The sequence below is a fragment of the Cydia pomonella genome, chromosome 7, assembly GCF_033807575.1.
Source record: "Cydia pomonella isolate Wapato2018A chromosome 7, ilCydPomo1, whole genome shotgun sequence".
NCBI lineage: Eukaryota > Metazoa > Arthropoda > Insecta > Lepidoptera > Tortricidae > Cydia > Cydia pomonella.
In genome coordinates, this window is record NC_084709.1 from 4,883,110 (window position 1) to 4,901,671 (window position 18,562).

At 38.8% G+C, this 18,562-nt stretch overlaps 1 protein-coding gene across 2 annotated transcripts; it reads right to left on the reverse strand.

Annotated features, from left to right (window-relative positions):
- Window positions 1-2,255: 2,255 nt before the first annotated feature.
- LOC133519645 (cyclic GMP-AMP synthase-like receptor) lies at window positions 2,256-15,461 on the reverse strand. Of its 2 annotated transcripts, none has more exons than XM_061853690.1 (8): window positions 15,372-15,461; window positions 14,434-14,546; window positions 13,223-13,424; window positions 10,738-10,955; window positions 8,121-8,256; window positions 7,185-7,316; window positions 4,530-4,673; window positions 2,256-3,825 (listed from the first exon to the last, which is right to left on the reverse strand). In XM_061853690.1, exons 2-8 carry the CDS (start codon window positions 14,484-14,486, stop codon window positions 3,454-3,456), a joined length of 1,257 nt encoding a protein of 418 aa, XP_061709674.1. In that variant the 5' UTR covers window positions 14,487-14,546; window positions 15,372-15,461; the 3' UTR covers window positions 2,256-3,453. The 2 variants fall into 2 exon arrangements, 1 of the variants encoding a protein (XP_061709674.1); XR_009799651.1 differs by having other exon boundaries at window positions 3,708-3,825; window positions 4,384-4,673.
- Window positions 15,462-18,562: the final 3,101 nt, after the last annotated feature.

An 18,562-nucleotide genomic window follows, 5' to 3' on the forward strand; every position in this document is an offset into this window, starting at 1 on the left:
CTAGATGTTAGTTTTAGTAATCGATACACGTCACTAAAATGAATTGTGTACTTAACAAAAATTGTGTTCATAAGTGTCAAATACATCCACACTTTATGAAGTGCCAATTACATCCACACTTTATCAGACCTGATATCAGACCCGATTTCGGGCCCGAGAACAGTATTTTTACAGTTTTTTTAGTTATTAGAAAACAATTATCAGGAGACGTAGTGATTATATGCTCTTTGGAGGCCTGCCGCGAAACCGAAATTCGCAAATTGCTGGGATCTCTCTCTTTTACTCTCACTAAGACGTAATTATTAGAGTTACAGAAAAACTCTCGTAATTCACGAACTTCGATTTTCACGCCCAGGCCCGAAATAGGGACTGATTTCGGGCCCGATACCGGGAAGTGTTTTTTTATTTTAATTGTAGATTAGTAGAATCAATAATACATTTACGATACCTATTTAAAAAGATTAAGAACAAATCGATTATAGGGTATTATAAAAATATTACATTAACCTCTTCAGTTATTTTATTCGATTCAGAGCTCAACGAGGGGGGGGAAATGCTCAGTCAGCAACGCGCATGTGACTCCTCTGGAGTTGCAGGCGTACATAGGCTACGGAGACTGCTTACCATCAGGCTTGTTTGCCACCGACGTAGTATAAAAAAAAATAGATCAATTTTATCAGATTTCTAATGCTAAGGAAAATAACCTAAAGGGCAAATTATATCCACACTTCCCGATATCGGGCCCGAAGTCAGTTCTGATGTCGGACCTGATAATCGTTTTCCGTTTCACGGAATATCAGCACATCGTTTACAATATTTGAAATGTAAAAAAATGGTTCATATGCAAAAATATCAAACATTTTGGCAATTAGAGACAAAGTATTTTTTACATGTCAAATATTGTAAAAGATGTGCTGATATTTGGCGAAACGGAAAAACTCTTACTCGGGCCTGAATTAGTGTGAATGTAATTGGCCCATTCAACGATTTTGATAGAAACTGGCACGTATATGTGTCTAGACTCTAGCTGAAGCCCTGAAGATGAGTAGATAAGAGTGCAAGTTAAACACGAGTTGCGAATTACCCATTCGCACGTGTAAGGTATCGTACGATTTACAGTATATGTGGCCCTTGAAATTTTCAACATTGACACGTATAGTGCTAATTACCAGGGCTCGGAACTCGGAACCGCCGGTTTATTTTTAAATCCCGAAATAGCCAATATTTTTAATTATTTTATACTCTTTACGTAGGACTGGATCATGTATTTAGGTAACAACTTCGCATTATTAGATAGTCCCATTAAAAATGAAATAATAAACCAAAGAACGAAAAAGAACGTAATAATACCGGTATTTTTTGTATGAAGATAAAACCGGTTCCGAGCCTTGCTAATTACCGCACTAGGGCGGTAAATTAGCACCATAATATATTTAATATAATTAACGATGTCCTTATATTTCGTGAAACCGAAAACGACCTTTGCTCGGGCCCGAAATCGGATTCGTCCGCAAGGATGGATGTACCAGTAATAAGCCTTTGCTGCGGTCTGATAAACGTTACCGTTTTGCTAGATAACGGTGGAAATAAAACAATTTAGATGTTTTACAAAGTTTATTACAAGTCTAAGTATAACAAGTCTGCACTTAGGACTTTTGTCCAATAGGGCACACATCTGACATCATACACAAACATATATACACATAGGGGTCACATGTTATATTTTATAACATAAGTAGTAAAATATAGGTAGCAAATGAGCAATTTATCACAGTAAAGTGGATATTAAAATAAGTACCTGGGCGACCGAGCTTTGCTCGGTTATAACTATTTATTGTAATATGGTGGTGTATAGGTGATAATCTTAACTACATTTTTTTACTAATTTAAACTTGTCTAAAACAATAAAAATTAAAAAATATATATAAACTTGAACATACAAAAAAAACAAAAGTTAATCACCGGGCGAGATTCGAACCCGAAACACTCGTTTAGCCGTCCGCGTCTTAACCCGCTGGACCAGACGGACAGTGGCCGGCAACATGAAATTAGCGACCATATTTTGCGTCGAAAGAAAAACGCATGAAAACTCGAAAACACGCGTTTTCCCAAACATAAGACTAATCTAGATCGATTGTATACCCCCAAAAACCCCCATATACCAAATTTCAGCGAAATCGTTAGAGCCGTTTCCGAGATCCCAGAAATATATATATATATATATACAAGAATTGCTCGTTTAAAGGTATAAAATTTTAACATTCGATTCCTTACAGTCTATCCAAAAAGATTGTATAGCGGCTATAAATATTAACGCAATATTTAACCAACAAAAGGGCAATTTTCTTGTTTCCTATAATTACATCCATACTTTATCAGGCCTGATATCAGGCCCGAATTCGGGCCCAGGCAAGAGTATTTTTCCGTTTCACCAAATATCAGCACTTCGTTTACAATATTTGAAATGTAAAAAAAATGGTTCACATTCAAAAATATCAACCCTTGAATATTTTTGGCAATTAGAGAAAAAGTATTTTTTTACATTTCAAATATTGCTAACGATGTGTTGATATTCCGTGAAACGGAAAACGATTAACAGGCCCGAAATCGTAATGGCGCTTTAGGAAAGTTTCGCGAGTGAACTACTTACGACTGTCGGACTGACCAAAGAGCATATAATCACTACGTTTTACGTGGGACTGACTATCATTTCTGGCTTGTGTATTGCTTGAATGCAATGGGTCCCATATAGACATTTGATCCTAAAAACAAACCTGATCGATTAGAATTGTCATCTAGTCTAGCCTATTACCTTTAACACGCAATCATGTAGCTTGTTTTTTTTTCTTTATGGTAGAGGAGGCAAACGAGCAGATGGATCACCTGATGGTAAGCGATTACCGCCGCCCATGGACACCTGCAACACCAGAGGGGTTGTAAGTGCGTTGCCGGCCTTTAAGATGGGAGTACGCTCTTTTCTTGAAGGTTTGGTTTCTACAGAGATCTGTCATTGAATAGTGTAAAGATTTCATTTCATTTTCAAAGATAAAGTATTTTGTTCCATCAACGGTCTAGATTTAGACCAAGCTATGTTGGCAGCGATTTTGATAGCACAGACTGTATAAGTGTTATGCTAAACGTCAAACTACTATGGAATTATGACGTTTACCTAAATACCCTTACTATGATCTTAGCTAAATACCAAGGTCGCGTTTATATTTGTTAGAAAGAGTAGCAAACAACGGTTACTAGTTAAAGCTGAAACTTGGTCGGGTCCATGGCTTAATCGATCGAGTGGTCCGCCGTACTTCTGTTAAGGACGCAGCTTTAAGTGTGAGCGAGAAAGAGATATGCGAACTAGAGCAGAACTGGATACAAGACTACGCATTTCAGCCAATCGCTGTAGTTACTTTACTAACAGTCTGTAACAAGTGTAACATGGCTTGGCAAAGGTTAGATCTTTAAAACTTTCTTTTTATATTCCTTAAACTGACTCTCTGACATCAAGTACTTCGCAACCATTTTATACTCCGACGGATCTTCTAAAACATTAATAAATCTCTTCAGTTTTTTCGCGTATCCGTCTAGGACGGGCTCGTCAATGTTGCTTAAGAGATTATAGTCCACATTCCAAAAGTAGGGAATGTTTTTAGTCTCCAGATATTGATGAAGTTTTTTGACAATATGTTTGAAGAGTTCTGCAAGGCTATTTCTACTCCAGAATTCGGGATCATGTTCTTGTCCGATGGACTCATGGTAGAATATAGTCTTGATGTAATAGCTCTCGATTTTGAGCATGCCTTGGGAATCCCGGAGCTTCTTGATCTGAAAGAAATCGTTTAATGTCTTAGTGTTTTATAGGATATCTGAGCAAAGCAGAGTTTTTGGCCAGTTTGACTTCGGAAACGGCATACTTTCATCAGTGGTACATTATGCCCAGAATATAACTAATCTAGGCGGGTACAGGATTGCCATACGTTAGGAATGTCAGGATTTACCCTGAATCTATTTTCTGAGGATTTTATCCTGATATAGGACCAAAAATCCTGTTTTTTTATCCTTTGTCTGGATTGCGGGAGGACTGCTTGGACTTTGTCTGGTTTTTCAGGCTTTCTTTGGAGAAATAGTGGTCTAGGGAATGTCAGGGGATTTTTACGGTTATATCAGGTCAGACTTGTCAGTATTTGATTTTTTTATATGGTTCCCATATTCCAACCTTAATCAAGTACAGTGCTGGTATACCGCGGACATGGAAAGCCATCATCACCATCTCCAGCTTTCTTCAGCTACCCGTACATCATACGGTGATCCTGGTCCCCAAGGCTTTACAATTTTATTTTATTCTTCTATAATCAATTTTCGTAAGTAAGGAAATGTCCTAACCTTACAATGATAGTTGGAAGTAGTTTAGGGAAAAATAGTCCAATCAACAAAAAATGTCAATAAAATTTGGACGTTCTGTCGCAAATTTTTGAGGATGAATCTTTTTCGATAAACTACCTCTACGTCTAGATACACATGTTTAATACCAGCCGAATAGCCTGTTTCATGTACAAGAGGTCGCACTCCTCTAGCTGCAGGGGGCGCCGCCAGGCCGCTGCGTCGTAGGGTCCACCTTTCATAGGTTTAGGCACCACCAAGAAATTTCCTTTTTTACGTCGCTTGCTGGGCATCTGTAAGAAATTATAAGAATTAAAAAAACCGGACAAATGCTAGTCGGACTCACCCACCGAGGGTTCCGTACTTTTTAGTATTTGGTGTTATAGCGGCAACAGAAATACATCATCTATGAAAATTTCAACTGTCACGGTTCGCGAGTTCCTGGTGTCAGACGGACAGACAAACAGGTGGACGGACAGCGAAGTCTTAGTAATAGGGTCCCGTTTTACCCTTTCGGTACGGAACCCTAAAAACCCTACTTTCAATTAAGCTCGAGATACAGAAATGACAATTCGATTGGTAATTTTACCCAACCAATTTTTGTACTACAATAGATCGGTTTGACAAGCTGGGGGACATTTTCAATTTCAATGTAGGGCGATAGAAGATTTTTATTATTTTGCATTACACATTTTTTCCACACGTCTATTTTAGGAAAAGTATAATAAAAAAAATCATTCGCACGTCCAACGTCCGAGCGGGATGTCGCTATAATACGCGCATAGCATTGTCTCGCTCAAACATCGGAGCGATGTGTGAATCGGTTCCAGTGTGCTAAGTATGGTTGTCAGCTAACAAGATGCAACGAATTCAATAGGTCGATAAAATGTATTAAATATCGCATACGATTTGTTGCAAGTTAGAGTCTGTGCGGATAGAGAAGAGTCGTAGGATCTGAGGGCGTGCCAGTGCTATTTTATGGTTTTTGTGATGCTGACGAAGGTAGATAGATAGATAAACACTTTATTCATTTCCACAACATACACATGGTAATTACAAGGAGAAATTAAAAGATGAACTAACGATAAGAACAAAGAAATTAAAACATAAAAGGACATAACCATGTGTCGTGGCAGAGAATTGGCGCTGGCTCAGCATGATGATGCGGCAAGCCATTCCAAGCCACATCGCTGACATTCTGCCAGGACCTTACATAATGTAAGAAAAATGGTTCATATGCAAAAATATCAAACATTGAACATGTTTGGCAATTAGAGGCAAAGTATTTTTAACAGACTTCAAGATTTCAAAAGGAGGCGGTTCTCAATTCGGTTGTATGACGTGTATGTTTTTTATATAATGTTTGTTATATGGAAGGTAGAGGTAAGGAATGCAATCTCCATAGGCTCAACTGATGCAAAAGTGTCCAGCTGTCAGCTATAAATAATAGTTCCAAATCTCTCCAGAGTAGCGCTAGAGTAGCTAAGAACCTAGGCGTTATTGACAGAGTGAAGTGCGCTGTCTATGATTTTTTGATGACACTTTGGGATATGGAGATTCCATTCCTTACCTCCACCTTCCATAGTTTGTTACTTCATAACTCCGTCGTTTCTGAACAGTACATATAGTAATTTTTATATTTTCATCAACAAACAACATTTAAAAAATAGAACCGGCCAAATGCGAGTCGGACTCGCACAGGAAGGGTTCTGTACCATTATCTATAAAAACGGTCACCCATCCAAGTACTGACCCCGCCCGACGTTGCTTAACTTCGGTGATTGGATGAGAACCTCGAGATTGGAAAGAAATATTTATTTTATTCTGTTTTTAGTATTTGTTGTTATAGCGGCAACAGAAATACATAATCTGTAGAAATTTCAACTGGCTAACTATCACAGTTCATGAGATACAGCCTGGTGACAGACGGACGGACGGACAGCGGAGTCTCAGTAATAGGGTCCCGTTTGACCCTTTGGGTACGGAACCCTAAAAAAAGTGACATTTGATGAAGTGGAACTGCGGATGTGCTGATGCTGATCAGAGTGGAACTCTTCAACCACGAATAGTTCCCGTTCCCGCTTGGCGATTTGTCGGCTTTGTTGTCTTTGTTAGGCAAATTAGGTTATTAAGACAATTTTTTGTCAAGCTCGAGATCTGATGGTAAAAATCTATGAGGAATCGAGGGAACTCTTCAAATGTGAAAGGCATACATCTAGTATTAGTGTATTTTCATCAACAAGTCAAGCATTTACATTTAAAAAAGTGACATTTGATGAAGTGGAACTGCTGATGATGATCAGAATGGAACTCTTCTAAGACGCATAATTCACGTTTGACGATTTGTCCTCTTCGCTGTGTTTGTTAAGCAAATTGGTTTTCAAGACAAAGTTCGAGTTCTGACGATGGTGTCCATGAGGAATCGAGGGAACTGCTCAATTCTTTTAAGCAGACTTATAGCCATTTTTATTATTATTTCATGCGTGGTGTGAAATAATTTATTTTAAATAAAGTCGAATACAGTATTGCGGGTTTCTTACCAGTCAACCATAAGGCAAATTTGAAATGTGTCAAGGTGGGTGCACTGGCAAAAAACAACATTTTACCTCCTTTTCTACATAAATAGGCGTAAGACGCTGTCTTTTTAATTTTATTGTACCTATGAAATCCAAAATCAACAATAATCTTTCATTCACCGGTGTCCTTCATTGAAGTCGGTTATTTTTTTCTTTAACATCGGGCTTGACATCTGGTGATAGCGGGTGAGGATGTAATTGGCACTAATATTCTTTATAGACTCTAACCCTTGTACTCTCCTTGTCAAGGAATTCGAGTGCCGGGACCAGATCCACGTCCAGCCGGAACCCGCACTGTGGGTCCTCGACGATCAGTGTGAAGGACTGGCTGTCTGCCAATCGCAGGGTGTACATATCCCTCTAAAAATGAAAAACACACATCACTTCAGGCTGGGTTGCCATATGGAATATCCTGACAAAAGTCCGGATATCACCCTAAAAATCCTGACATCTCTTGAAGCGTAATTTCTTCAAAAATCCGCCCATTATATTCCTTATTCCGAAACCTTTCGTGGGTTACTATACCTAATAGAATAACCTTCCCTTTCCTCTGCCCAACTCTAAACTTTTAGCCAGCTTCTAGCGGTGAATTGAGGTTTCTAAAAAACGCTGACAATCGCCAAGTCCTAGCAAAGGACTGAAAATTCTGACATGTCAGGGGAAATCCTGACGTATGGCAATCCTACTCCAGGCGGATGGGATGAATTGAGCACTTTCCTTAGCCGGTAGCTAATTTAGTTTTTAATCATGAACGGTATAAATTTAGGAATTTTGATGTGAACATGATATCAGGTACTTTGGCCAAATAAGTAGAGGCAAACATATGTATAGATCGTGTCATTCACGAAGATGCGCGCCTTGACTAGAATTGACATGTTATTAAAGGTTAGATTTGACAAATCTGCGCGTCATCGTGGATGACACGAACTATAAGTGGCATTGCACAAATCACTGGAAGGTGCAAGATTATTTGCTTCTTAATTAGTTAAACTTATCTCATAAGTATAAATTAACCCCCTTATTCATAAACCTGTACTAAAGTTACGATGCCGCTAATAGTCGTTTGTCCCTTTACGACGTATTAGTATGATGGAAAGGGACAAACGATTATTAGCGGCATCGTAACTTTAGTACAAGTTTATGAATAAGGGGGTAAATGATTACCTCAACCATTATGCCATTCATGGCAAAGGGGAGGTTATCTTCAATCGCATCGACAAGGTTCAACGCTTTGTCGACTACAGTCTTGTACCAGTCCATGAACAGGGAGCGGAGCAGGTAGTTGTCCTTGTCTAACCATCTGTACAAATAGAGAAAGAAAGCCGGCATCGGTAGTTGTTATGTAGGAAATCATATAACAGATGTCACATCGGCGAGTGCACGTTCAAGTTCAAGATTTCGGTTTGTTAAGAGGGAAGTATACTACGTGATTGAATAGAATAGAAATCTTTATTGCGAAACCATGGTACATAATAGTTGTTACATAGCATAGCAAATAATTTTTACATCTAGGCAATTTTTGAACCGTAGGACTAGTGTTTGTACATAACATGTAATGTTCCTAATTAAATATAAACAACATTGTCCTAACTTATTTCTACTAAGAATTAAATAGTTGTACCTAACTTAATATTTATAGTAAGTACACAAGGGGTTAATTATATAGGGATATATAATATATGCAATATATAATATGCAGTAAAGGAATTGTCCATACAAAAAGAGAAAACTTTTCTAATTTTAAATATATTCCATTCTCCATGATTTTTTAGCATGTTATTGACACAATGAAAAAATTAGGTCTATAGGTTTTCCTTTTTTTTTCAAAATTTGCATTACAATTTTTTATTCTAATTATTTAAAAAGTAGCGAAACCTATAAACCTAGAATATATTATGCTGAAGCGATCGACATAAAAATCAAAGTGATTTGTTAAGATTTAGTAAGTGGAAAACGTTTTCTCCAGAAATGGAATTTAATAAAAAAAGTACCGTTATTTCGCTAGGATCGCAAATCTATTCTTTCCTCTTACGGCCCGTTCAGATGGATGGTTAAATTAACAAAATATGTTTTGACGGATGCTTTCGCGCCCAAAACGCTCTTTGAAAATTGTGTGACGTCCTGACGTCACAGTTTACGGTTTGACACATAACTACATACACACGTAGAAGATACGAACTGTCAACTGACATTTGTCATTTGTTGTTTATCGCCTAACTGTCAACAGTGTCAATCCGAGAGTTGTGACGTCATCAGAATCTTCAATGACGTTTCGAGTTTGATCACGTGACGTGTGCGAAAAGATATTTTAAATTCAATATTTACAAAAATATGGTCATTACAGGTCCCCTAAAAGTAGTTTTACATGTTCTTATAATCCAAAAGAATTTATTGGGATACAATTCTGCCCTAAGATTTGTAGATGGAAACAACCCTATTTTATCAGGTAGTGTCGTAGTAGTGTAGACGCAAAAATGAAATTGCAGGACATTGGCTCGCCGATTCTACTATGAAATTGTGCACGTGTGGACGCTCGATTTTATTATTTAAGGTTTTTTAATGGACACTTTTTGTTACATGGAGATTTCATTTCATTTTATCATTCTTATCTCTACCTTCCATGCCGTTTGGACTTGGTTCACGTGACGTGTGCCAAAGATATTTTAAATTCAATATTTACAATATTGCTCTTTCTCCTTTAGGTCCACTAAAGGTAGTTTAATATGTTCTTATAATCCAAGAGAATTTATTGGGATACAATTCTGCCCTAAGATTTGTAGATGGAAACAACCCTATTTAATACGATAGCTCCGTTGCTCCTACTTAAACGCTTGACACACCTTAAGGGCCCTCCACACTCGTGCGCGAATCGAGGCGCGAAGCCGCGAACGCGAGTGTGGATGGCCCTCGCGTCGATTTCGCAGATTGTTCACGCCTTCGCGCCTTATTCCCCGTTTTTTTGTCGATATTTGGCCCGCGTCAAAGGAGACGGGAAGCGCGAACTTGCAAGACTCCACACTCGCAATCGCTTCGCGCCGCGATTCGCTCACGAGTCGGTTAATCTGTTAAACTGGCATAACCTTCTATGGCGGCTACTTGGTTATATTGGGTGCGAACTTGATCAACCAAAAATCTATTTGACAGTACCCAGTTTGAATCAGTGTCTTGCCGCAAACTAAATCCGATCAGCTGACGCTTCGGCGCCATCTTGCCGCGAACCAAACTGCGAAATCGCCGTAAAGTTGTGCGAGTGTGGAGTCTACGTCAACGTCGCGGTATGTTCGCTCCGCGAAGTCGCGCCGCGATTCTCGCACATAGTCTGGACGGGGCTTTACTTCCGTCAGAGTACAGCACTAGCACCTATCGTATACCATAGAGTAACTTATTCATACTGTGCCTTAAACTGTGTTTTGACAAGTTTTCCCAGATAATCAAATATGACATTTATGCATCAAGGCGGTTTGTTTACAAAGGTCCTACCGGGAAACGCGTTGGTTGGCAAAGTAAATCATCTGCGAAAAGTTGGTTGGCAAGTGAAATTCGGTCAAAAAAACTTCGGGGAAAAGGCAGGACATCGTTTTTTCTATGTCTTTAAGTATTTATAAATATCTATATATATCGTCGTCTAAGTAATCCCCACAACACAAGCGTTATTGAGCTTGCCGTGGGACTTAGTAAATTTGTGTAATATTGTCCCATAATATTTATTTTTTATACCTAAGTTCTTTCCCAGCATAAAGTATCCGGCGACCAGATAAATTTAATAAGCCCTTTAACTGACCTGTGAGCAGTTTCAATTATTCGCCAATCTCCGCCTCTATCCAGCAAGCCTTGCAACTGGTCTCCAATGTTCAGCCTCACAACGCCGGGAGCTACGTCCTCTACGACGTCGCCATGCGAAGGATCATGTATGTTGACAGGCAGCCCGATGACGATTTCCATGTCGAAGTCGTCAGGCTTGTTGATGCGTAGACGGTCTCTTCTACCCTCAAATCGGACCTGCGGGTTGCATTTTTATCACTTGTCAATAGTGACAAAATAGTGGTATAGGCCTGTCCCTTTCGCACTTACATACTCGTTAGAACGTGACATTATTGTATCTGTACTGCACTGATGGTGGTCCCACACTGGCTGTTTTATAACATTATATTGTGTGACAGAGACAACATAATAATACAGTATCAATACTATCATGTTGTCTGACACGATGGTGCATACCATTTTATAACCTAGGATCCTATAGATGTGCTATACGCGTGCGCCCGTGAGGGACAGAACATACGCAATGCGATAAAATTAAAAACACGTTTTAACATTCCTGACAACATACCAAACCTTCGTAATTTGGTCGGGTTATTGTTGCCCACCATAACATAAACCATACTAAAATTTACGGTGGGGAATAAAAAAAATGACACTGTGACAAGGACAAACAATAATAGCGCTTTCTCAGCTACTCTAAAACTACAAACTACTACTGAAAAATACAAAATACTATCCCGTTCGGTCATTTTCCCCCTCCGCTCATGCCTAATCCAGTTATACTAGATTCATGCACCGCCATAAAGCCGACTTATATGGATCTTATACGGACATTTGAAAACCACGCGGTTGAAAGAGATGGACGCTCAGCGGCGGATTAGGGGCGGCAGCAAGGCTGGAAACCGGTGAATACCGGTTTATTTCGGTTCTCCTCCGAACATTTTACAAGAACGCGAACGTTTTAAGAACTTTATTGTAACCTAAAAAGACCTGGTTGATTCGACGAGCGACGAAACGACCGGCCGGCCTGGTGGTGTGCCACGTAAGCATAGACACCGACATGGGAAGAAACCGTTTTTTATTGCTCTAAACCGGTTAACTTGACAAGAACTGTTGTCATAAAAACAGGTTTAAAAATAACAGTTTTTCGAGCGAAACTGAAATTAAAAGGTTTTGCGCCAAGTACATGATAACGGTTTAGAAGTTTAACCGGTTTCCGAGCCTTATAGACTGCAGCAGTCTATACGATGGGTGCTGAGAAAGAATCGGCTAATAGTTACTACAGGGCGTGGGGCCTAGGGCGGCTAACACTGCAAATCCGCCACTGCGGACACTGTCTTCCAGGGAACGGAAACCGGTATTTTCTGTATGGGAACGAAAACGGTATTTTTCGTTCTTTGTTAATTATTTCATTTCTAATTGGGCAATCTAATCATACTAATAATACTGAGTCCTACATTAGGAGTATAATAAACCGAAATATATGGTTATTTCGATGTTTTTGCATAAAACCGGTTCCGACCCCCGCTGTCTTCATCACGCTGCCGCGTAGACAAATACAACCGTCATATCTGTTATCAGTAAAGGATTTGTAATAAGAACCGGGGCCAGATTTCCACCTAGGCCTACAAGGCCCGGGCCTAGGGGTCCAGGCGCCCTTGCAATGGTTTTGAGATGGAGAAGGGGGCCCCCTAAATTCTAAGTGCTATACCAAGTGCCTAGGGTAGGTCTCTAAATCCGGGCCTTATAAAAACTGGACTTATTTTTTATCCCACATCAAGGGTATACAATTGTAAAGGCCTTCCTAACTTGGGTAATTAGCGTAATACTTATGCCTTATTTACTAATTTCGTTAAAATTTCGAAAGATGTTCTTTCTTTCTCAATTCATCGGGATCTCTCTTTGTCCCCGTTCTCGAAGATGGCTGAACCGATTTTGAATTATATATATATATATTTTTTGTTACAAAGGGTAGTTTCATTATTCAAGTTATCAGTCAGAAATGTCAGAATCTAATGATCGGATCATAGACGATTTTGGTATTTTTTATACTAACTCGTGCAGTTTAGTAATTCTGGATATAAATAGGCCCACTGCCAACATCTAAAAACGTTATTTTGCCTCTCGGTCGGTGGAAAATGCCGGAGCGATAGAGGCAGATATTTTTCGATGTTGACGTAGGCCCTCTGATGCAGAGGCGCAGGTTAGGCGTGGGCGACGTGGGATACCGCCTACGGCCTCGCGGTCCGGGCCTCGCGCCTCAAATAAGTATATCTCGGACACAACGTAAAAATAACGCAACGACACAACGTAGAAATTTTCGTTATTTCATGCCCCACCAGAGGGCCTCGCTGAATGTGCCTTACCCTCATAAAATCTTGGTCTTGCCCCGCCAGTGCAGAGGCGGCGCTGGGTGCGGCCACGTCGCACCAATTCCTTAATATTGCAAAGGGCTTTAAACACGAATAATTGTACCTACAAGTTGTAAGATTGTACATACTCACTAAGGAATACCGCTCATAATATGGATCTACTTGCTTCATCAGATCGTTCAACTTTAAGGAAACAGCTTGGAACACTTTAAAGTACTTCGGGAAATCCTTGTCCCTCACTGGTTTGTCTCGCACTTCGTATATGTCTTGTAATAGATTGTTTAAATCTCGGACTAGTTTCTTCGGCTTTTCTCGTGGTTTCAAAGTGTGGACTCTGGAAAATAGACATCATGAGAATAATTAATTACTTTCAAGTTTAAACCGATCTTGTGTGTGCAGTGTGCGTGGTGGGGGCCTGGGGGCTCTTGCTAATTGCTATATAAAGTAGATACAGTCTGACCAAGTTAGCAGCGATTTTGATAGCCCAGCCGGCTGTGCAAGTGTTAAGTAAACGTCATAATTTCATAGAAGATTGACGTTTAAAATAACACTAAACAGTTACACTGTCTGGGCTGACAAAATCACTGCCATCTTATCTTGGTCTGACTCTAGGTAATTAGGTATTATTAAAGAGAATTTGAAATAGAGGTGGATTTTTAAAGAAAACTTAGTAGCGAGGTAAATTTACAGCCATCTTTCGACACATGATTAAAACTTTTAAAACGCCATTTGACTTTGATCATTATTCTTTCACTGATACGTGTTCAATTTGTTCAATATCAAAAAGTGGCGCCATCTGGTAAGGTCTGGTAGGTACTCGGTAGAGTACTACCTAAAGGTTATGGCGCCATCGCTCGAAACGATGCTGCTATACCTTTGGCCTTTGATCTATTAGATGGCGTCACTTTTTAATACACAAATTTAACTCATATCAGTAACAGAATAAGGATCAAAGTCAAAAGTTTTAATTATGTGTCGAAAGATGGCAGTAAATTGACGTCGCTACAAAATTTTCTTTGACCATACACCTCTATTTCAAATTCTCTTTGATATTATCAAACGCAGCTTGAGCCATACGGTACAGTGTACGATAGCGGTAATGTTTATTTATAGTATTTATACCTACCAGCCGGTGAGCTCAGTACATAGATATGTTTGTTTACGCTTACAGTGCAAGATGGTAGATAGATTACAATGAATCGTGATAAAAAAATCGTGTATTTAAACCACAGGCGAGCCGAATAGAACAATTTTGTTTTTTAAATGATTATATACTCGGTCAGAGTCCTTATCATCAGACACACAAGAGGTTAATAGTACCTACTATTTACTAAAATACTTACCGAGCCCCGCTGGCCCGCAGTTCTTGAAGCTCATTTGAATAGAACATCTTCATTGTACGTTTCCCCTTAAGTGCGAGTTTTCAAGTCAGCTCTCCAGTCATTGGCAGTGATATCTGTAAATGGCTGTGTATAAGTAATAGACAGGTCTCTTAAGTTATTCTAAATAATGATGACTCGTGCTAGAAAGGTCCAGTTCCGGGCCAATGCGTCCGATACTTCGTTTTCTATAATGTTGATGGATGATCGCGCGAAGTTTTCTATATAAAGAGTGGGGAACAGTTTAAGGGCATATTCGGTATCGTGTAAAGTAAAAAAAGTAGAAAACATTTTTTGACGCGAAAAAAATATTTTGTTTTCTATGGGGGGTCGTTATGCCCGCCATAAAGTTGTGCCCGCTCGATCTTTAAAAAGAGCGCTCCGAATTCGGTCAGTCGGTCAAAGGAACTAGTTCGCCCTTTGAGTTCCTTTCGTTCAGGAGCAAATCTCGAGATCTGAATGAATATGACTAGGTATGTGTCTTGCTCTCGCTCGCAAATAAACAGAGCGAGAGCGTAAGCGAGCGACTTTCTTGACCTTGACTCATTCCGATCATTCGCTCCCGACCGATTTGTTACTAGGTACCGACGTACCGACTACCGAACTAAAGGACCGAGACCGATTAAGAGCGCTTAAGATGAACTAGTTCTTTTCGGTCCGTGGTGGGATGTCGTTCCTTTTAGTTCTTCGAATACAAAGACCAAAATTTTTCGCACCCTAAAAATTTTTCAACTTTTTCCTACCGAATACACCTTGTGGAAACAGAAAGTGTTGAACGCTTCGACCCGGACTATTCTAATGTTAGTCGTCCTTAAAGTCATTATATTATTAGATTTATAAACTTGATTAAAAGAGCTGGCCTAATAAATAAAGAAACAAAATATTGGAGACAACGTACTTACTTTGGTACCGAAAGTAATTCCCATAATATGTATTAAGTTAAGTACCTATTGTGTTAAAACTATATGCAAAACATGTGTAGCTTGTGACGTTTCTAGAATCCAACTGGGATTTAATCATCTTGTGACGAAGTTGTTGTTTATTGGTCGATGGTTGCCAGTGGAAAAAAACAGTTGCATATCGCGGGAAAATGTGTGTTGTTAACATCTTGTTTAACAAATAATTAACATATAAAAGTACCTTAGTAACTTAGTGCCTGGTAAACATAACTTTTAGATATCAAGTAGATTTTTTTATTTAAATCGTATTTAAATAGGTAAGGTGGTAAATACATTAGGTGCTTATTTACAAATACTTAGAAATAATTAGTTCATAGTTTTCATAAATTAGTAAAAATAACAGGGAAACCTTTCTGGGGTTTTTTTTATGTAAATAGGTGTTGACCGCTTTTTAGTTTTTACATTTTCCTACCTACTATTGATTTTTAGAGAAATTATTTTTAAGCAAAATTAAACATCTTTTAATATATCCAATCCAGCTTTTATTAGAAAAAAAAAATGCGGCCTGCCATCATAACATACAAATCTCAATTATTTCAAAGTGAAGACTACCTAAAGTAAGGACGCCAATCACGAAGATTTTCGTAGATTGACGTGCCGCGTAATTATATTGCTTCCCGCCCATGATTCCGGGGGTACCGGTGGGGAAACCGGTTAAATTTCGAAACCGGTTTATATGAGAACAGTTCTTGTCGATTTAATCGGTTTAGAGCAATAAAAACCGGTTTCTTCCTATGTCGGTGTCTATGTTTACGTGGCACACCACCAGGCCGGCCAGTCGATTTGTCGCTCGTCGAATAAAGCGGTTTTTTAGGTTACAATAAAGTTTTTAAAACGTTCGCGTTCTTATAAATATTCGGAGGAAAACCGTTATTTAAAGGTATTATTAAAACCGGTTCCGAGCCTTGTGGACAGCAATATAAAATTATGCGCGTGCAATAGAGATAAAAACAGACAGGTCAATGTACATTATTCTTAGTGCTTAAACGTCCTTACTTTATCTAAGTATGACCTAAGACCTAAGAGTAAAGCATAATAGACTAGCTCCATAAATCATACACTGAAAAAAATAGATAGCCGAACTGGTTTTGTAACTTTACTAAATAACTAAACTACGGTTATAAGAAAATAAACTTTGCATAAATTTACAAACTTATTTTGTAGTGTATACCCAGTACCTGAACACTGATAGCCAAACACGGTTTTGTAACATATAACACATAGTTCGCAAGTCCCAATTTTTGTGTAAACAGTAACCAAAATTTTGTTACAGTTATGCAAACATTTCTTTCAGTGTATACTATTAAAAACTACAAGACAATTATGCATTACGCGGTTACCACACTGATGCGGATCCGAATAACGCTCCGGTACGTAATCGGGAGCGAGATAGCGTTATGCACGTAAATAGCGATGTCCCGCTCGCACACCGGAGCGGCGTGCGGATCCGCATGCAATGAGAAAACTGCCTTATACTTAAACAAAACTTATGCAAATAAAAATAAAATCAGTCGTTAATTTACAACCGTCATTAATTTTACTCAACACCAGAAGTTGTACCTAAGCCGCCAAGGTGTTCAGAATAAACTAAAGAGCGTGCGTAGCTCATTTTTAACACGTGACCGGCATAGCTCTCGCTACTGACTGTACAATCGCCATCAGATATATCGGAGCGGCCAAGGTGCTCAAAAATATCTGAACATGCACGTTAACGTTTTCATAATAGATCAGATATTTGTGAACACTTTAGTCGACACCTCCTCCATCATCAGATTAGCTCGATGATACCATAATATTGCAATGTCACCCGACTTACATATGTATGCAAATTTTCATCTTCATCGGAAACCGTGGGTCAAATTTAACTTGAGAGATTTGACCCGTACATACATAGTTACATTGCAAGTTAAATAAAAGCTTGCAAACGACCTCCTTAGGCGTTTATTACTTATTACGCTTATGCGGATCCGCACGACGTTCCGGTGTAAACTAGAAAGCATTATGCATGTACAGCGATGTTCCGCTCGCACACCGGAGCGGCGTGCGGCTCCGCATACAAATGCAAAACCGCCTTGGCGTCTTGTACGAAACGGAAGACGGTTGGTCTTAATAAATATCTAAAGCCCGACCAGAAATACATGATCATTGTCAAGAGGGCGCTGTATTCTCATGTATAGGGTGACAGGTCAGTTAAGTATGAAAAATTTAGTTCCAATGAAATTCCGCAATATGGCGCGTGATCTTATATTACTGGTCAAGCTTTATAAGAGATCCGACGAGATCTATTTACGTATCTAATAACTTAAGTATTATGTCTAAAAATATTATTTTTCTTTTTCCACCTGAGTGTTTATAATAAACTATACCTACTTAAAAACATCTATATAGAAGGTGTAACAAAAAAAATGGGGATCGGTTTTGACGCCAAAAATGTAGACGACCTACTCCATAGATTTTTTGCCCCTCAAAAAAATGTTTCTTTTACTTTCCCTAATCGGAACACGATATCAAATATGCCATCAAATCCCCGCTATTTTTGTTACACTTTGTATGCGATTAAAATATTTTGTTAGCACCATATACTTTTATATGTTTTATAACATTACATATTAATTCCATAAAATCAAATGTATGCATTTAAAAGTTGCTGCAAGATGCTGCTAAAAGAAGCTGTCCCAATGAAAATAAGACTGTCATTGTCAAAATAAAATATAAATGGAAAAGATAATTTTAACTCTAGCCTCGTAAGGCCCAAGGTCCTACCTGTAGGACTTATTCAGTTCGATGAAATTTAAATCATATTCAATTGGAACAGAGTTGTTTTGTTTCGTACAATTTTCAAAGAAAATAAAATCGACTGTATTCCCTGCACAATAAAATCTGCCTTTCGAAGCGTATAGATTCGAATATGTAAGGTAGAGGTAAGGAATAGAATCTCCATGTACCAAAAAGTGTACGTCAATAAACCTTAAATAGGTGGCGCAACAATACCTAGAATACTTAAAATAAAAAACAAATCATATACAGCGCATTTCACTCAGTCAATAACGCCTACGTTCTTAGCTACTCTAGAGTGCTACGCTACTGTGGAGAGATTTGGACCTATTATTTATAGATGTCAGCTGGACTGGACA